Source organism: Lepus europaeus, chromosome 20 (genome assembly GCF_033115175.1).
Source record: "Lepus europaeus isolate LE1 chromosome 20, mLepTim1.pri, whole genome shotgun sequence".
In the NCBI taxonomy this organism is placed as follows: Eukaryota; Metazoa; Chordata; class Mammalia; order Lagomorpha; family Leporidae; genus Lepus; species Lepus europaeus.
In genome coordinates this window covers 53,536,029-53,556,919 of record NC_084846.1, presented here as the reverse complement: position 1 = coordinate 53,556,919, position 20,891 = coordinate 53,536,029, and the positions used below count along the sequence as shown (strand labels likewise).

At 39.7% G+C, this 20,891-nt stretch overlaps 1 protein-coding gene and 2 long non-coding RNA genes across 9 annotated transcripts in view; 1 reads left to right on the top strand and 2 right to left on the bottom strand.

Moving 5' to 3' along the window:
* The window catches only part of LOC133749757 (uncharacterized), a 31,577-nt gene extending 21,362 nt beyond the window's left edge, over positions 1-10,215 (bottom strand). For both annotated transcript variants that reach the window (XR_009864614.1, XR_009864615.1), the window contains exons 1-2: positions 10,086-10,215; positions 10-96 (exon numbers count right to left, since the gene is read on the bottom strand). This is a non-coding gene — a long non-coding RNA (uncharacterized LOC133749757). The remainder of the gene's footprint in view (positions 1-9; positions 97-10,085) is intronic.
* A 67-nt stretch (positions 10,216-10,282) lies between these two features.
* BET1 (Bet1 golgi vesicular membrane trafficking protein) lies at positions 10,283-20,524 on the bottom strand. Its single transcript, XM_062178798.1, has 4 exons — positions 20,328-20,524; positions 15,932-16,056; positions 13,562-13,618; positions 10,283-11,436 (listed from the first exon to the last, which is right to left on the bottom strand). Exons 1-4 carry the CDS (start codon positions 20,344-20,346, stop codon positions 11,281-11,283), a joined length of 357 nt encoding a protein of 118 aa, XP_062034782.1. The 5' UTR covers positions 20,347-20,524; the 3' UTR covers positions 10,283-11,280.
* Positions 20,525-20,691: 167 nt separating this feature from the next.
* Positions 20,692-20,891, top strand: part of LOC133749211 (uncharacterized) — a 131,025-nt gene continuing 130,825 nt past the window's right edge. For all 6 annotated transcript variants that reach the window (XR_009864579.1, XR_009864578.1, XR_009864576.1 and 3 more), the window contains exon 1: positions 20,692-20,793. This is a non-coding gene — a long non-coding RNA (uncharacterized LOC133749211). The remainder of the gene's footprint in view (positions 20,794-20,891) is intronic.

Here is a 20,891-nt window from a genome sequence, read left to right as displayed (position 1 = left end):
TTTATTTACCGAACACTTGTGTCGAGTGCTTGATAGAATTCGCAGGCTGGTTCAACTTAAGGTCCTTTATGTTGGTTCACACCAAGTATTTCTTTCCTGAATAATTAAATAAAAATATTTTCCTTAGCAATTAGAATTTTCTTCTAAATAAATAATTTTCATGTTCTTTTATTATTAGGAATTCATGTCTCCAAAATACAGAAAAAATGTGTTGGAGGGAGTCTGGTTATCAGACTCCACAGATGTAAGTTTCCAAAAAGTTCCTCATTAGTGAGGCAGAACTGTTTTTTTTTTTTTTTTTTTAAAGATTTACTTATTTATTTGAAAGGCAGAGTTACAGAGAGGCAGAGGGGCGGGGGGAGTCTTCCACCTCCTGGTTCACTTCCCAAATGGCCACAACGGCCAGAGCTGTGCTGATCTGAAGCCAGGAGCCAGGAGCTTCTTCTGGGTCTTCCATGCAATTGTAGGGACCCAAGGACTTGGGCCATCTTCTACTGCTTTCCCAGGCCACAGCAGAGAGTTGGATTGGAAGTGGAGTAACTGGGAATAGAACCGGTGCCCATATGGGATGCCGGCACTGCAGTCAGCGGCTTTACCTGCTATGCCACAGCGCTGACCCCGAGAGCCAAGTTTTAAATATCAGATGTTACAGTTCTAAGAGGGATGCATGTTTATAACAGCTCAATGGAAAGTGTCAGAAATTTAACAGTGATGAGTAAAGATTCATATTTCTGAGAAAAATAACCCATTTGAGTTGGCCTGGCACTGATTAGTACCATGAGGAACTGTTTACTAAACAACTATATTCCCTGAAAATTACATTCCATTACTAGGAACAAAAGCAAAGCTATATGTTGAATAAAGCAACATAAATACATTTAAATAAAAAGACAACTACTTAACACATATTTTATAATGCTTAAATGCCTTAGGATGAATATATCTTCCAAAAATGTCAAATATAATTTATATTGAAGACTGTAAAAGTACAAAAGTGATTGGGGTCTTATTTTCTGTTGGCCTCTCTTTTTCCTTTTCACTCTCACACACGTTTCACTTCTAGTAAAACCTTGATGCATAAGAACATCTTGTTGATTTATTCTAGAATGCACAAAAACTTAAGGTATATTAAATCATAATGGCCTTTTATAATAATACAGTCATTTTATGAAATAGATTTGTACTTTATATTTTTTTAATAAATTAAAGTTTTAAGTTTAGAAAGAGAACTCTGAGAAGCTACCCTAAGGCAATTTGTCAGGTATGTCCCAAAGGTGGGTTCAGGGACACCACGTGTGAAAGAGCAGGTGAACGAAGCCTTGTAATTGGTTTGCAAATCTTGCATCTCATCTGTGATGAACTTCATAGGCAGGAGACTTGTGTCTCCAGTCACCGTTGGTGACTGGCTGGTTGTGAGCACAAACTAGATTCTGGTGCTTTTCTGATTTTCTGCTACAATCATAAATATATCATGTCCTTGGGGATCAGACTGAAGCCAGGAACCAGGAACTCCATCCAGGTCTCCTACGTGGGTGCAGGGCCCAAGCACTTGGGCTATCCTCTGCTGCTTTCCCAGGCACAACAACAGGGAGCTGGACTAAAACTGGAGCAATTGCAATTTGAACTCATGCTCATATGGGTTGCTGGTGTCCCTCTGGGTCACAATGCCGGCCCTCAATTTTCTATCTTCATCAAACTCACTTAAAAAGCTCTGTGTGTGAATTCTAGAAGATATTTTATAATTAGCTTAAAATTAAATTATTTCATCACAAGAAGTAAATGCAGTGAAAGGAAAGGGAATTTAACGGTGCTGATTAGCATATTCCATTTAGAAATTTGCCTGTCTTTCAGGCAATAATCTAGAAGATGACTTAATTATTAAAGGAATTTCAATCTAACAGTTATGGATAATTCTGATATAACATATTTGTACTCTTGGAATTTGGGGTGTGTGTGTATAAACAAAACTAACTTCTCTTTTAAAATCATTAAAAATGTTTAAATAATTAAAATATAAATATACATCGATTCAAAATTAGAATATATTAAAATGAGACTTTAAGCAAAATTCTTACTCATTTATTTGAGAGCCAGAGAGACAGACAGATTCCATCTGCTGGTTTAATCCCCAGATGCCTGCCACCCAGACTGAAGCCAGACGCCAGGAACCCCATCTACGTCTCCAACCTGAAGGGCACAAATGCAACCACGGATCCACCACCGCCGCCTCCCAGAGCACACATTAGCAGGGACTTGATGTCAGGATTAGAGCCAGCCATCGAACCGATTACTCTGACCTGGGACCCCAAGGCTAAATGCCACCCCCACAGCATCTTCTAAAGAGACCAAGTGTTGAATCTATCCACAAGCAGACTAAAGCATTTCATTCCAATTTTCCTGAAATTCAGGTTGCCTCACATCACATTCCAGCTGCACTCTCCTTGAAAGTAAAAGTTTTTATCTCATGTGCTTTAAAGGTGATGAATTATTAAATATGTAGAAGTCTAATGAATTACCAGCTTGAAGCGCTACATATTCATTAATGAGATGAAGTTGAAGAGCAAAGATTAACCTTTTAAAATGTAAATTGATGACCTGACACAACTTTTCTGTATAGTAATATTTGTTTTATGTAGACTTCTTAAACACTCAAGGGGTTCATTTTTTTCTGCTGGTTTTCAAATTCTTTTTTTTTTTTTTCAGTTTTTTTTAACTTTTATTTAGTAAATATAAATTTCCAAAGTACAGTTTATGGATTACAATGGCTTCCCCCCCCATAACTTCCCTCCCACTCGCACCCCTCCCATCTCCTGCTCCCTCTCCCATTCCGTTCACATCAAGATTCATTTCCAATTCTCTTTATATACAGAAGATCAATTTAGTATATATTAAGTAAAGATTTCATCAGTTTGCACCCACACAGAAACACAAAGTGTAAAATACTGTTTCAGTACTAGTTATAGCATTACTTCACATTGGACAACACATTAAGGACAGATCCCACATGAGACGTAAGTACACAGTGACTCCTATTGTTGACTTAACAATTTGACACTCTTGTTTATGGCGTCAGTAATCTCCCTAGGCTCTAGTCATGAGTTGTCAAGGCTATGGAAGTCTTTTGAGTCCACCAACTTCGATCTTATTCTGACAGGGTCATAGTCAAAGTGGAAGTTCTCTCCTCCCTTCAGAGAAAGGTACCTCCTTCTTTGATGGCCCTGTTCTTTCCACTGGGATCTCACTCGCAGAGATCTTTCATTTAAGTCTTCTTTTCTTTTTTTTTTTTTGCCAGAGTGTCTTGGCTTTCCATGCCTAAAATACTCTCATGGGCTCTTCAGCCAGATCCGAATGCCTTAAGGCCTGATTCTGAGGCCAGAGTGCTGTTTAGGACATTTGCCATTCTATGAATCTGCTGTGTATCCCACTTCCCATGTTGGATCGTTCTCTCCCTTTTTTATTCTATCAGTTAGTATTAGCAGACACTAGTCTTGTTTGTGTGATCCCTCTGACTCTTAGACTATCAGTGTGATCAATTGTGAACTGAAATTGATCACTTGGACTAGTGAGATGGCATTGGTACATGCAACCTTGATGGGATTGTATTGGAATCCCCTGGCATATTTCTAACTCCACCATTTGGGGCAAGTCAGATTGAGCATGTCCCAAATTGTACATCTCCTCCCTCTCTTATTCCCACTCTTATATTTAACAGGAATCAAGCATCAGGAGCTATAAATACGGAAAATTTGAGCCATCTGTTTCCTGTGAGTGGCAGTACAAGTGCAGCACAGTGAGAACCCAGACTGACCCTTGCTGGAGTTAGTCTTAAGTGTCCCAAGACCTTATGGAATACTATAGATAAGGCAGTCATATTCTGCCTTATTCTTTAGCTACTACAGTTATAAATGATGAAGCTTATATCAGTTTTAGAGTTTCACATTGAGCCAATGCTTGCTTTTTTGTATAAAACATTTTATGTATATTTCCATTCACTTTAAGATCAAGTAAAGGGGCCAGTACTGTGGTGCAGTAGGTTAATCCTCTGTCTGTGGTGCCAGCATCCCATATGGGTGCCAATTCTAGTCCCAGCTGCTCCTCTTCCGATCCAGCTCTCTGCTATGGTCTGGGAAAACAGTGGCAGATGGCCCAAGTGCTTGGGCCCCTGCACCCGTGTGGAAGACCCAGAAGAAGCTCCTGGCTCCTGGCTTTGGATAGGTGCAGCTCTGGCCACTGCAGCCATTTGGGGAATGAACCAGTGGAAGAAAGACTTCTCTGTCTCTCCCTCTCACTGTCTGTAACTCCACCTCTCAAATAAATAAAGAAAAAAAAATCTTTTTTTTTAAAAAAAGATCAAGCGAAGATTAAGGCTAGGATGTGGCACTCCACACATCTCTTTAGTCTCTATGGCAGTCCTTCAAAAGCTGGTGAAAACACTTCTAGAAGGGCAAACAGGCTTTGTGCAGATTGAACCCCTCAGCTAAGATAAACTGAATGTACAAGAGAGAACAACTGTATGATAATTGTGCAGCACGAGCCCAGGCTTTGTGGTAGAGGCTAAAACCCCACGTGTGATGCGTTTCCTGAGTGCCTCGGTTTGAAGGAGTGCCAGCTCCGCTCTGATTCCATTTTCTGCTAGTGTATACCCTGGGAGGGGACAGTGATGGCTCCAAAGCTCAGACCCCTGACCCCACATGGGAGATGCTGATTGAGTTCCCTACTCCTCTTTTCATCCTGGCCCAGTACTGGCTGTGGTGGGCAATGGGGAAGCAGACCAGAACTTGGAAGATTCTTTCTCTCGCGCGCCCCTCCCCCCTCCCCCACCACTGGATTTCAAAAACAAATGAAAATGTACAGAATGATCTTTGTACTCATGGTTGCGCGTTTAACTGGAGAGGAAAGCACGGAGAAAACTAGGCTAACAGCAACCACTTGCCTTTGTGTATGATTCTTACGCAGTACCTGAATTACCAAAAAGGTGGACGGTCACTAAATGCAGCAAGAATTGACCCAAACAAATTGAGAAAATGTTGATCTTTGCAAAGTGTGTAAGTGCTCATGTGAATGTCCATTGCCTTTGGAAAATATTGTTGTAAAGTTAATTATCAAGCCACCTGAGATTTTTTTCTATTAAAACTTAAATGAAAGCGTTTTATTGGAGAAACAAATTTCATCTATATATTCTGGAAGGGTGTTTCTCATCAATATAATAACCAGGGTCTGCAGAAGCAGGTTAGTACCAGCTCATGAGTGCTCAATGTGAGCATCTTGTCACAACTGTGTGTTCAGTGACTTGAAATCCGTGAGATTATTTATAATGCAAAACAATTACTGCAAATCAGAGCTTCCCTCACACCTCCCCCTTACCACCATACCACTGAAAAACCAGTCTAAAACTGAGACATTCTCTTGGAGTAAGATAGCCAATATCCCAATTATGGCCAACTTTTCAGTGTAGGTTAGGGAAGAGTCATGTGATTCTTATCAAATCCACTATGATCAATTAAAATACTATCAAAGAATGCTGAAGTTCATAAAAAATAATAAAGACAAAAATACCTGTTGACTATCAAAACACTATGAAATTCCAATAATTTTTTTTATTAAACAGGTAGAGTTAGACTGTGAGAGAGACAGAGAGAAAGGTCTTCCTTCCATTGGTTCACCCCCCAAATGGTGGCTACGGCCAGCGTGCTGTGCTGATCTGAAGCCAGGAGCCAGGTGTTTTTCCTGGTTTCCCACATGGGTGCAGGCACCCAAGCACCTGGGCCATCCTCCACTGCCTTCCCGGGTCATAGCAGAGAGCTGGATTGGAAGAGGAGCAACTGGGACTAGAACCCGGCGCCCATATGGGATGCCAGTGCCGCAGGTAGAGGATTAACCAAGTGTGCCATGGCACTGGCCCCAATTCCAATAATTAACCAATATTAAAACGGCACTTTATTGGTATAAGGATAAAGAACGAGATGAAAGTAATTGGACGGAACAAAAACACATGCCAGAAAAAGACCCGATATTTATTTACTCATTTAGTTGAGAGACAGAAAGGGAGAGAGAGGCCTGTCCATTGGTCCACTCCTTAAGTGCCTGCAGTGGTGGGGCTGAGCCCGGGCCAGAAGTCAGGCGCTGGGAACTCAATCCCCATCTCTCACAATGGTGGCAGGGATTCAATTACTTGAGTCATCACCACTGTCTTCCCACCTTAGCAGGAATCAGGTGCCAGAGCCGGGAAGCAAACCTAGATTCTGATGCAGGATGTGAGCGTCTTAACTGACATCTAACTGCCAGGCCAAAGGCACGTCCCAAAAGACCCTACTGCGTGCTCTAGCAATGCACAATGAGCATCAAAGAGAAAGCGTTATTTGGTTTTTACTGTGAGAATAAGTGGCTTGCATTTTCTAAACTAAAAAGAAAATCATTTGAACCATTTACCTTACATGATCAGTCAATGAATTTCAGAAATAATAAACTACAATAGAAGTAAAAGGGAATGAAATGTTTATTAACTGCTTATCAAACATCTACAGGAAAAGAAATTTCTAAGCTTCTCTCCCTTCAAACTTCTGCTTCTGGAAATCTGAAAGCTATGTTGTCCTCATTTTAATAACCTAAAACAAGCCAGATGAGCTAAAAAACAAGAAAACAAAACAAAACTTCATCAGATTGCTGAGGATGCAAAGAAACCTAAGTGAACTACATTCCAGAAAATGATGAACCCTCCCCAGAAGAGAAAAGAACAGCTGCTTTCATTCCTGGCAGCAGAGAAGAGAAAGTAGCCAAAATTCTATCAGCTGCACATGTTGGTGTAACACATTAGAATTCCCAAGTACCCCAACCCAGCATGATAAAGGCAGCAACTACCACTGAGTACCAGGAACCCCTCTAACTCCGCTCAAGTAATGGCTCAGGTAACTATCACCCTAAGTCTCTGAGTGTATTACTACTATCTTTATACAGCATTTAAGCAATTTGACACACATGAAAGAGAGATGTCCCATCTGCTGGTTTACTCCCGGATGCAATAACTGGGAGTTGACCAGAGCCAGGTCAGGGTTAAAGTCAGGAATTAAAACTACACATTTTAATGTGGGATGCAGGCTTCTTACTCACTGGGCCAAATGCCCACTCCTGATAACAATCTGTGTTCCTGTTTTAGAATACCTGAGATGGCAAGGTCATAGCTGAAAGTCATAACGCGACAGGTGGAGCCAGAGTTCAGGCTCAGAGTGGGACTTCAAGCTTTCATCTTTAGCCATGATGCTATTCTGCTTCCCAGTTTAAATATTCAGTCAATGTTTACTCATCAGTATGGCCTTACTAAGTTATTTACTAACAACAAATTCAAATTATCAGCACCTTTTCAACTTTGTCAAAGAAGTAAATTCAATGTATATAATCTGGAATTTAAGGGCATTGAAAAATTGGGTAGGCTAGTTAATTTTAAAGAACCAGAAGGTGCTAGTGTTCTTTCCCCCCACAATTGTGATGCTTAAAATGTCACAAATTTGTTTTAGACTTGACATCTATTCTCTGTTCAAGTAATACATTATAATGCGCATGCTAACTTAAATTCTATCAAGAATATGTATAATTCTCCCTTTCCTCATTGCAGACATGGTGTCATAGTTATGTTTTACTTTTTATCATTTGTGAATGTAGATCTATTCCTGATAGCCATTATTTTGCATTATTTGCAAATGTATTTGGTATACTGCCAACAACCAACTCCTAGTAAAATAAAGAAAATGTGAACATCTGGGATTTTTGCAAACTGCTTCCAGAATTTGCTTTATCACTTAAAATTTAAAGTGCCCCACCTACCATCCAAACACCTGCACGTATTATGTTGCTTGAATAAAGATTATAATGCAAACTTTTTACTTTCTATGTTTATAATCAACTTCCCAGAAACCTATATCATTAGAATCCTTTACAGAATCAGCAATAGGCTTGCAAATGATTGTAGAGTCAAATTTCTGTATCTGGTACTTTTCCCCGATGTTTATTTCTGGGAATATTTTTTTCTGAGGGGAGGGGTCCCCACACAGAAGGAAGGATGTGCTAGTAGAAGGACCCCTAATGGAGCAAATAGGCCAGTGCTTCCAGAGCGATTCTCTTCCTGCCAGGAATCTCAGCAAAAATACCGTGATATGACGAGCGATAGGAAATACCAAGTAGAGACCTGTTACGGCAGTTCTTAAAGAGAAATTCATAAAAAATGTCGAACTATGCAAAGGTGGGCACCACCTTTATATCACCAAACATCTTTTCCTGGAACTTCTGCCTCCCTGATGATAATAGCTAACTTTATCTACACAGTGTTTTAATGTTTCACAAAGGGCTTTGCAAAAACAGCCAAGCCTTCATCCCGAAATCCATCCTTCCCTTGCCATCACCAGTTTTCATAAACCTTCAATCCCTTCTATTTCCATTGTTCATTCTTTTCTGCTTTCATCTTCAAGTCATTTAGTCATTTCTTTGACCTTCTGCAACTTTAATTATTGACAATCATTTGAGTTTCCTCCAAGCTCCAGTGTCACACAACTGGCACACAGTACAGCTAAAAATTTCAATGAGTCACTGCCTGATAGAAATATCTACTTTGAGGTTCCATCATTATCTCAAAACCTGAAACCAACTTCCTGTCTTCCCCTTACCAAAACTCCTTTTTCTGACTTGTAATTTTTTTAAAGGTGTTGGGAACTAGCATTCATTGAGCACTGATGTAACTAGCATCAACACATGCCAGCTACTTGCCAATATATTATGATATCTACTTCTTGCAACAATTCTATGAAATAGGTGATGTAATGAAGAAACTGGGGCCCCAAAGCACTGTGCCAGTGAAATAACAGAGATCTGGACTCAGATCCTGTAGCCCAAACCCATGTCTCTCCCCTCCACTGAGATCGGTGCGTTCACTTGGCAGATAACAAATACAGCCAGAAATAGGGATAAAACAAAAAGCACTGAAAACACAAGCAAAACCAAAGAGGATAGACTTTTAACTAAAAATATAAACAACTAAAGAGGTTTTTATAACTAGTCAAAATTTGCCTTGTTTGAAGCAAATTCTTACATGACACAAATGTTAACTGTGCTTCGCTTCATTCACACTGAGTGTTCAGCCATCAAAGAAGGAGGTACCTTTCTCTGAAGGGAGGAGAGAACTTCCACTTTGACTATGACCCTGTCGGAATAAGATCGAAGTCGGCAAACCCTAGAGGCTTCCATAGCCTTGGCAACTCATGACTAGAGCCTAGGGAGATTACTGACGCCATAAACAAGAGTGTCAAATTGTTAAGTCAACAACAGGAGTCACTGTGTACTTACATCTCATGTGGGATCTATCCTTAATGTGTTGTCCAATGTGAAGTAATGCTATAACTAGTGCTGAAACAGTATTTTACACTTTGTGTTTCTGTGTGGGTGCAAACTGATGAAATCTTAGTATATACTGAATCAATCTTCTGTATATAAAGATAATGGAAAATGAAAAAAAAACTTGGTTTAAAATTGGAAATTGCATAGAAAATTAATCAACTTTTAAAAAATATCATGTAGGATCTCTGTCCTTAATGTGCTGTACATTGTGATTTAATGCTATAACTAGTACTACAACAGTATTTTTCACTTTGTGTTGCTATGTGGGGGCAAACTGTTGAAATCTTTACTTAATATATACTAAACTGATCTTCTGTATATAAAGAGAATTGAAAATGAATCTTGATGTGAATGGAAGGGGAGAGGGAGCGGGAAAGGGGAGGGTTGCGGGTGGGAGGGAAGTTATGGGGTGGGGGAAGCCATTGTAATCCATAAGCTGTACTTTGGAAATTTCTATTCATTAAAAAAAAAAAAAAAAAAGAGCCATTTCTCAGAGTCTACGGCAACAACATAAGAGACTTAAAGAAGCAGTTAGGTCGGGGCTGGTGCTGTGGTGCAGTGGGTTAAAGCCCCAGCCTGCAGTGCTGGCATCCCATATGGATACCAGTTCAAGTTCTGGGTGCTCCACTTGTCATCCAGCTTCCTGCTAATGTGCCTGGGAAAGCAGCGAAGGATGGCCCAAGTCCTTGGGCCCCTGCACCCACCTGGGAAATCAGGAAGAAGCTCCTGGCTCCTGGCTTTGGATTGGCTCAGCTCTGGCTGTTGAGGCCATTTGGGGATTAAACCAATGGATGGACGATCTCTCTTTCTCTCTCTCTCTCTCTGTCTCTACCTCTCTCTGTAACTCTGTTTTTCAAATAAATAAAATAAATTTTAAAAAAGAAGCAATAAAGTCAATTAATATATTTTAATAAAACATTTATTTTTGGAGCCTATAAATGGGTAAATTGCAAAATAGTGGCAATATGAGTGTTTAACAATTTTTTTTTACTTAACAGTCTAATTTTATTTTGCTTTATCTAAATAAATACATGAATTAAAGAAAAAATCCTTTTAACTCCAAATTCAATGTCTGAATATCTTCCATATCTATTTTGAGCATATAATACAGCAGAGGCACTTCATTTTCTTGAACACTTTATTTCTAGTCAGAGCTTAGCAATTACTTAACTTCACATTATTCTGTCACAAATTATAATCAAATGGCTGACATAAATAGCTAAAATCATAAAACTATTGGTAAGCCAAGTCAATAAAGTTTTAAGGTTAATATAAGACAATAACTATACTGGCACACATATGCATTGGGCCCTCCTAGAAATAGGTCAAAAACAACAAAATTTATTAAAGAACAAGGTCCTTAGACACAGGGAAGAGGAGTCATAAATTGTGATAAAGGTTGTAACAAGAAGTTAGCCTACAGCTTTATCCAACAAAGGCAGAAAGGGAAGTCCACCAACACAGTTGCCGACACATTTACTGTTCTATCACAAACTGGTTCACGACCTCAAGAAATCATGGGTTGGCTCTCCAGGCATTGCTACTCTCCCACTAAGTTTCCTTACATGAAACACAATGCTACATTTATAGTAACAAAAGAATTTTATATTGCTATTCAATTTGAGAAGTAGCAAAAGATAGGAAAAAACTGGTAAAGCCACACTGACCTTCAACCATCTCAATACCCCTGAAAATAGGGGCTAAAACGAGCCACTAAAAAACAGTATTCAAAGAGCAATGTATTATCTAATACAATTTACAAAACAAGCAAAATTCAGTCATCTTCAATGGAAAAGGCCACAGTATTTGAAAAGTAGGAATGTTTTGATACTGATTTTTATCAAAGTGGTAATCTAAGCCATGAAGTTGGAACAAATTCCAAACTCACACTTACTTGCATCACCTCAGTTTAATAATCCAATAAATGACAAAAAAGACAAACAATGAAAATAGCATCATATAGCACAATAGCTTTGTTTGGCTTCCTCTGGATAAAATCTTCAGTTTTCCCATGGTTTTACCTAGAAACCCTGTTGTAGAATCAAACTGTGAATCCTACGAGAGAAGAAAAATGAAACATAATTGTTAGATCCCAATATTCTACATTCAAGTAATTCAGTATATTATTATAAAGAGTGCATTTTTAATGAAAATTTTTGTGTTAAAATCATTCCTAGGAGCCTGTTTGTAACCTTGGATAATCAGCATGGTTACTCCATGTAAGACTAAGCAATTCTCCCAGTGAATAAAAAACTTTCACTGTCCAATAAACAATTCTTTCAGTTCCTTACTCCACTATGTGGAAGAAAGAAAACTAAAAATGAAGGTAAACAGTGCATACACGATCAGATGGGCTTTTCCCCGCTTTGTATTGTGGTATCACTCTCCAAGGTCAAATGACTGACTGCCACTAAGTTAGAGGAATCATCTAAAATTTAATATGTTTTGCAGTTTAATGTTGCTTTACTTTTAAAATCCTTTTGTTTAGCTAGTTGTCTCTAAAAGTCCATTAAAAATTAAGAGAAAATCATGTGGAGGTGGTAAAATGTTATAAGAAACATAAATATAGATGAAGAAAAACTATCATGTTAGAACATATGTGGAAAAGTCCTTAAGATGAGAGGTCGGGACCAGTGTTGTGGCACAGCGGGTTAAAACATCACCTGTGACATGTGATCCCGTTTGGGTGCCAGTTCAAGTCTTGCTGCCCCACTTCTGGTCCAGCTCCCTGCTAATGCGCTTGGGAAAGCAGCAGAAGATGGCCCAAGTACTTGGGCCCCTGCACCACGTGGGAGACCTGGATGGATTTCCAGGCTCCTGGCTTTGGCCTGGCTCAGTCCAGCTGTTGCAGCCATTCATGGAGTGATAAGCAAATAAAAGATCTCTCTGTTTCTCCCTATCTCTCTGTAACTCTGCCTTTCAAATAAAATAAATATTTAAAAAATAATGAGAGGTCTAGGTACGGATTAGAAATACCACACTTTCATAGAAATCTGAATATCCTGAGATACAAAGACTGCAGCATAATAGTTGCCTTTGCATAGTTCAGTCTCTATCTCTGTGATTCTTCACCAGGATTCTGAATCACAATACCTGCGATATTTTTTCAAAAGATATACGCCTAGATCCATCTCCCTGAAATCTGAAATCAGTACAGTAGAGCTATATAGCCAGGCATATGTATTTCCAAAGGTTTCCTAGGTGACTGACTGCACAGTTTAGTAAGTATGAAGCTTTCAGTGCCACATTCGCTTTTGATTAATACAGTGTTTAAAGCATTCAGAGAACCAAGAGAAGGTCCGGGGAAGTTTGACATCCAAAATAAACATTAGTGAATGGCAGGAGTCTCTAACAAGAGAAAGTATACGTTGCTGAATTGCCGAGCTTATTTAGGGCAGAGATTAAAAGCCCCGGCTGTTCAACAATCTATGAGGGCTTTGTTCAGAAGTGATGCTTAGGAAACCAAGCAAAAGAATTTCCATTAAGTTAAAGGCATTTGGCTGGATATAAAGTGCTTTTACGGGCTTTTTTTTTTTTTTTTTTTTTTTTTTTTTGAGAGGTAGAGAAAGACACATACACAAAGAGAGTTCCTATCCAATTGTTCACTCCTCAAATGCACACAAAAACTAGAGGAGGGCCAGGTGGATGGCAGGAGCTGGGATTACAATCCAGGTCTCCCACTGGAGTGGCAGGGACCACACCACACAAGTCACCACCTGCTGCCTCCCAATATCCACATCGGCAGGAATCTGGAGTTTTGGCGTACAGCCAGGCCTCAAACCCAGGTACTCTGCTAATAGGATGCAGGCGTCTTTATCAGTAAGTGAAATATGCTTTGTGATTGCAAGCAGCCTTTACGTTTGTATTTCTTAGATCACTGAAAATAGTAATCTGTCTTGAGTCCTTAACAATGTTTCTAAATACAGGATTAAAGATAAATTGGCTTCCACCTTGTCCTATCATTTACATGTGTTAGGCAGATGAAAAATGCAAAAGAATGGCAATAATAAGCCTTACACTTATTCCAAATCAAGTAGATAAAAATGGATGAGAATTTAGGATTTATTACCTCTTGATCAAGTATTTCAAAATGGATAAAAGTTAAAAATTTTTTTTTGATTAACAGAACAAATTCTAGAATATTAGATGAAATTTGCTAGTTAAAATCATAACCACTTACCATTTCAGCTAATAATTTATTTTGATTTTTAACTTCATGGCCTATTTCAATGGACAGCTATCAAGAAGAAGGCACAAGCATTATTATTTATAAACAAACATTCAAGTGTTATAAAGTAAAAATAATGTCATTCTAGGCCTTTACGTTTTCTCAAATGATATTTTAATCTAGAAATATAAAATGTAGTCTATTTGTAACACTTTTCCCACTTGAAACTAATTGCAAATAAATTTAGAATTTCTGTTCCTCCCAACTTGTGGCACCATCTTAACAGTCAATTCTGTCTTAATTATGGTTTACACAGAGCACTTCTCTCTGGTTCTCACATCCTTGTGTGCTTTATTTCTCCACGCACATTATTAATAAAAATGTATTTCTTTGTATATTTTCTTCTTACATTTAAAAAAAATACACAAGTATGCTTATGACCAATTCAAATACAGACATAAATATTCAACCTTTCCTAATAAATGAGATATTAATTTCAATATTTCTAAATTATTTCTTTAGATTTTAAGGGTTTTTTTAAATTTAAAGTAAACTGAAAAAAATTTTACAACTTAGTGTTATCTACATCTTGAAGTCATGCAGAAACGAATAGGAGCTGAGAAAAAATAATGCCATAGTTAATTATAGATGCTACTTAAATCAAAACCCGTGTAATACTTCATGTGACAAATCCAGCAAGGAGGCCCTTACTGCCAACATATTTGAGTACAAACAACCACTGAACATTGTGGAACATTAATGCCAATATTAGTTTCAGCTGGTGTGGAAAGCATATTAGGTAATGTTGACACAAAACTATGCTAGAATTCTATAGATTAGAACATGACATTTTCCCCCAAATTTAATAATTCAGAGGATATTAAAACAAATATACAGTTAGATAACACAAACTACCTCACTAGCTTCTACAATTGTCATTTATGCCAAGAAAAGAAATTCCCAGGAAATCATAACTTTCTCCTCAGACAAGGAGTCTAAATTATCAACAGTGCAGTTTTCTTAAGGCATTTAATTATTAAATCCTTCTAAATGTTATTTTTTTTAATTATTAACATTCTATAATATAATTTACTTCACAGATGAACTGCTGTTGATTTCACAGGACTGAAAACAATATTCTGTTTCAAAATGCAATGGTTTCCAGGCTGAATAAATTTGATTTTTTAAAGACTATAACGAAATACAAATTAAGATTTGGCAACACAGACTTCTACTGAATATTTCCGAAGTATACAGAATGTTTATTGTAATACAGAATGAACCACAGACACTACTAACATCATTTTTGTGTAATTCATTTCTTCTATGCAAATTCACTCTACCACCGATAAGGAATTATGCTAGTTTCTGTGTAGAATATAGAAGTAAGAATAATACCAAACCTACATTCTGGTAAATCTACTCTACATACAAATAATCCTAATACAAATCACTATGCAACAAAAATGGAACTAAGTGACTTAAGTTCATAACAGAAAAAATCACTTTGGAATGTATAACAGGCAAAGGTTGGAGGGAGGAGTAGGAGGGGGGTATATTGAAGTGGGGCCATTCCTAATGAGCAAGACTTTAGTCAACAGACACTAAGGAAGAGTGGGAGCAAAGATAAGGGGATGGGAAAGTGACAGTATAGAGCCCAGGGAGAGTCCTCTCATTTGGCGAAACCACCCTGCATTCTGGAAGGCAGGGAGAAGGTGTATAAAACTTGGGCCCATCTTCGAAAGACTTATTCATGGAGTTAGTGTGACACTTATTAGACCATGGGAGGTCACAAAAGAATATAGGATGCAAGTTTACAAAAATTCTAAAAATATGACTGTGGTAACAGTGTGTAGCTCAGACTAGAATGTGCAGAAAACCAGGAACAGAGAGGTTGAGACGTTCTCCCAACAGTTCACCCAAGAAAATCAGGATACCGTATGCAAAACAGAAAAGCAGAGATAGAAGGAAACTTTAGATATCAGAGAGAAAAAGTTAAGACTTGATGACTGAGACAAGGTATCAATGTGGAAACAAGAAAACTAAGATTTGTAGTTCAGGAGACTAGAAGAAAAAGTTAGAAAAGCCACATGAGGTAGAAGATGGAGAGCTCCATTTGAGACATTACTGCACACAACATACAATATTTTTTAGATTTTTATCACAAAAAACTGAAGTTTTAAAATCTGTATCAGTACCATATATTTTGATTTGCTACATTTCCTAACCCAAAGTATGGTCTAAATTGTGAGAGCACTTTGACCTCAATGAACCATAGTATTTAGGCATCCTTAGAATGATGCTAATAAAATACATAGTTTATATGTATATGATACATACACAAATAAGTGAAAATGCATACAGTATCTGTCATATACTTACAGACTTTATAGCAGTTACTTTGCTTCTCAGACTTTCAGTGAGTCTCTCGTTTTCTTCTTCACAGGCACTATACCCACTGTTAGCATAGCCATAGTTCCCATAGTTGCCAGGAGGTACTCCTTCACCTGCAAGGATCAGAGTAACAAGTGTAGCTCTAGCAAAACCAGAAGCCACTTTTGCAAGGCTAATAGGAAAGAACCGAAAAAGACCCCTGGAGGGCGTTGCAGACCATGTATGCCTATAATATTCACATTCCAAGTGAATTTTTGAAAGTAGTAACCAGAGATCAGAGCAATGCTTCCCATTATCCTCTCTTAAGAATATTAAATTCATTTCAATACACATTTATTGATGTTACTGATTGACCAGAAGACACTACTAGGTACTGAAAAACAAAAATATCCATATCCATAGAAATATACTTTTAAATAAAAGATCTAAAAGTAGCAACATCAACAACCTACTGAAGAAGCTTGGCTAGGAAGGAAAGGGACAAAGAATATAACAGTAGGTAGAAGGGGTATCCTTATTACATCTTTTTTTTCTGTTTTATAGAGAGCTTGATGGGAAGAGGTGGGTGAGGCTCCAGCAAAGGGGTAGAATAACTAATGAAGAGTATTAGCAGAGAGTGAAGAGGGGGGCCATTCATTCAACAGTGTTCTTACTTGATGCTACTTTGATGGAGTTTATGTAGGAGATGACATTTAGAAACCATTTCCATCACTCTGCCTAAGGTGGCATTTGGTTTTCATCAGGCAATTAAACAACAGGTGGAGCAAGACTTAGTGAATACCTACAGAAAAGTGTGGCTTAAGGTGCTTTTCAGCCACATTCCTTTTATAATAACTGATGTCAACTGTCCCAGTAGAGAGAAAAGGCGCTCTGTTGAAGAAGGGTGATCATTTGAGAACACAGTAAGGAGGACAATGGAAGACTGTGTCTAGGGGATAACACAAAGCTGGTGGAAGGAGCAAACTACAGTGGCTTCCATCCTCCCACCTGTGTGATTTTTCTACAGAACAGTTCATCAGCCTGAGCTGGTCCAGCAGAGGGTGGATATTTAGACTGATCTAATGCTGGAAGAGTATAGTATATGCACTGCAGAAAACAGCCTCCCAAAGATTGAAATTGCTTTCCAAGGGAACAGTTGGAGACATGGATTATGGGGCATGGGCAGGACAGGGATGAAGCAGATTCCACAGTGCCCTGGGAATTTGGGACAAAAGAATGATATGAAAACTAGAGGTCTCCATCAGCTCAAAGAGCAGATGGAGCAGCAGTAATAGCAAGAGCTAGAAGGAGAGGAGGTAGCAGGTAGGTGAATGATGGCCAAAGTTCAAGGTGTGAGCAAGAAGCTCTAAGGCACAGCATAAATGTCATCTGTCCTAAGAAGCAAAAATCCCTCTGAATTCTTACTGTGTCGACTATATGTAACACTAGCATTGCTTTCCAGATTGTACTACCAGGCAGGACGGAAACTAAGTCTGTTCTACTTGTAATTATACTACTCCATAAAAGTAAAAAACACATGCAATATAAGGCATACTCAGTGAATACTTGCAAATGAACAGATTAATGAGCAGAATCTGAATTCACTGCTCAGCTTTGCATGTGCACGCTTGTCAAGAATGGCATCACATGTTTCTCTGAGGTCAGAGACAGTGCTCACATGCTTCTTCTAATCTCCCCAGTACCTAATGAGCGCTTTACAGGTAGCAAACACTTACAGTCTTCACCGCAACAAAATGTTCAATAAGTACAATCCAAACAAGAGAGTTACACTACCCAAATTCTCAAATTCTCCCCCAACAGCTGACACACTGTCCATAAAGCTAATGCGTTATGAATTTAAAGACTGGGCTCATTTTCCCCCCACTCAACAACTAAAATCATCGTCTTGAAAAAATGCAACTTTATTAATGAGTAGTCTGTGTAATCTATAATAATGATCAACATTCTTAAGGAAATGGAAACATCTTCTACTTATTTTATATGTCTAACAGCCAGAGTACATAACATTGCCCAATAAGTAATTACTGACTGGTTGGATTCAATCACTTTGTAACTTCAAGAAATTCTAGAACTTCTTCAAGTTCTAAATGAATGGCTACTTACTATATTTCCTTTGTTTGGGTCTTTTCACATACATTAATTTTAGTTTTAGATTTCTTTTATATTGCTTCATTTATTCATTAAAGAAATTTTGAGAAGCAAAGAGACAGAGAGCTCCCTTAGGCCAGTCTGTGCCCCCAAATGTTCAGAACAGCAGGGCTGAGCTAGGCGGAAGTAAAGAACTGGAGACTAGATCCAGGGCTCCCCCAAGGATGCCAGGGACCCAACTACTCAAGCAGTCACCTGCTACCTTCCCAGGGTTTGCACTGGCAGGAAGCTGGAACTGGGAGCAGAGCCAGGACAAGAAACCAAGCATTTCAACACAGTTGCCCCAACCAGTGGCTTAACTACTTAGGTCAAATACCTGTCAAATAAAATTCTCATTTTATTTCTTGTCTGGAAATCTTTCAGTGCATATTTCTATTAGAGTTTTATCTTCTCTCAGCTATCACCCTCCCCCAGGGATGGCCTCATGGTGCAGCAAATTAGGCCACTGCTTGCGATGCTGGGCATCCCTATCAGATGCCTGTTCAAGTCCTGGCTACTCTGCTCCCAAAGCAGCTCCCTACTAACGTGGCTGGAAAGGCAGTAGGGGAGGAGCCAAACTGCCATCCATGTAGGAGACCCAGATGGAGTTCCTGACTCCTGACTTTAGTCTATCCCAGTTTTAGTGGTTGAGGCCATCTGGGGAGTAAACCAGTAGACAAAACATCTCTATCTGTCACCCTGCCTGTCAAATAAATAAATATTTGAAAAAAATAAACAAAAAAACATCATCCACCAATACAAATATTCTTCACATGAATATCTATCAGATTCATTATTATTCCAAATCTAAAATCGCAGGTCATTTCACACTGGCACTTAACGTTTTTTTTAAAAAAACCCATCACTTCATAACAATGTAAATTATAGCAACAGTTCCCTAGTCAATGTGCTATCAGGACTGAGAACAATTACTTCTCAAGTCCCCTTCCTGCAACTTAACCAGGGAGACTGCCGTGCAAAAAATAAGTGGGCCTCAGGGCCAACTTAGGAAATCTAAACTCCTTGGCCTATAATGCAATCTCCACAATGTGGTCTCATGTTTCTTGGTTCAATCAAATTGGTTGAGTCATAATTCCTTAGCTATGTAATCCATAATCCTAGTTCTACGCTCTTTTTTTTTTTTCTTTTCTTTTTTAGTGATCCTCTCACCTGAAACTCGTCTTTCCTAACTTCATTATTCAAGGTTTCGTTCAAGGTCACCATTTCTGCAATTTCTGAGACATTATCTGCAGAACATTATCTTGTGTTTGGATGTATAGCTGCCACCTTGTACTGTAATTTACCTTTGCACATATTCCTACTTCCCAGCTGTGGGGAGCACCAACAAAGTAACAAAACAACTATATAGCTAGAGCTCATTCAGGTATACAACCTAAAGATAATGAAAAACACATAGGCTGGTGAAAACTAAACTTGATCAACATTCTTTTTTGTCTTCAATTTACCTGGCTTTCTCCAACCACAGATTCACAAAAACTGCACTGAGAAAGAACACTGACAACTTTCATTGACCTTAAAGTTGACACTTTTCGTAAGCCTTGTTTTCGTTTTTGCCACGTTATTACCACAGCTGGCAGAGACAAAGTCATCCTTCGCCAATGCTCACATACATTCTCAAGCACACTGCACTGACAGAGCAGGGGTTCTTTCTCCTCCTCTTCCTGGTGTTTAACCATCTCCTAGTACAGAGCTTCAGAACCATAAGAGGCAGTCCCGACAGCTGCTAAATAGTGGAACAGGTTCAGGTAAGAAATGTTCCAGGCAACTGCCTTTGACCCCGACCTTACACCCCAAGGCCTGTAAGGTAACGACGCGTACTTGTACCTTGGTCACTCACTGCTAGCCGACTCACGTAATCACTATGGAAGCGCTTAGCATGCAACCCCACTCTTCGTATCTCCCTTCTAAGAGGCAGAGGCAGCAGGGAAGCACAAACCGCAGAGAGGCCAGGCCATCACACAGTCCGACGACTGAGCTGGCACCTGCATATACCGCACCCCAGTCCTATGCTACTCTCCGTCAAAACTCGGGTCCGGCCCAAACCTAAGGACCCCCCCCCCCCCCAAAGATCTGGGACAAATGACGTGCTTCCACTTGGCACCGCCTGCATGGCTCCCCTCCACACACGCCGTTTCTGGACCAGATGCCGAGTGACAGGGCACCAGGGCGATTTTCTCCCCCGCCGACCAAGGCTGGCTCTGGGGCTCCCCACTTCGCACCTCGGACCTCTTCTTACCCAGGCCTGCACGCCTCATCCCGCCAGAAGAGGGAGGAAAAAGGCAGGCGGGGGTAGAGAAGTTAGGAAAGGGCCAGAGGTCACCCGGACCGCGTCTTCAGTCCCAGGGCCCCGCGAAGCGCCAACTTCTTCACCCCAAGCGCCACGACATCACTGAAGCCTGGTACACCGCGCCGACTGATGGCGTCAACCCGGGCGCCCATTGGTGCTCCGCGAGCTGAGTTGAATGGCATTCTGGGAAAAGTAGTTCGCAGTCGACATAGGGGCCATGGCGGGAGGAGCGACCTGGACTCGCTTCCTGGAATGGGCGGGACTTCCGGAAGAGGGCGCGACATCCGCTTTGGCTTCCTGTTCCGGACCCTGAAACTCGCTGTTCGGTAGCGGGACCGCGTGTCCTAGGGCCGTGGGTTTAGCTGTCGGTCCCTACGTTTAACGCAGTAGCTCAGCTTCTCCCGGCGGACGAGAGGTGGTTGACTTACCTTTCCTGATTCATACTGGTACTCACTGTTACCTGCAGAGTTAGTTCAGGGAAGTCTGAGAGAACTTTGTCCAGGTGTCTCGTCT

Coding starts and splice junctions, on each gene's coding strand:
- BET1 (XM_062178798.1), bottom strand. Junction 13,619..15,931: donor AAGTAACTGCTATAAAGTCT/GTAAGTATATGA, acceptor TCTTCTTGATAG/CTGTCCATTGAAATAGGCCA. Junction 11,437..13,561: donor ATAAATTATTAGCTGAAATG/GTAAGTGGTTAT, acceptor CTTCTCTCGTAG/GATTCACAGTTTGATTCTAC.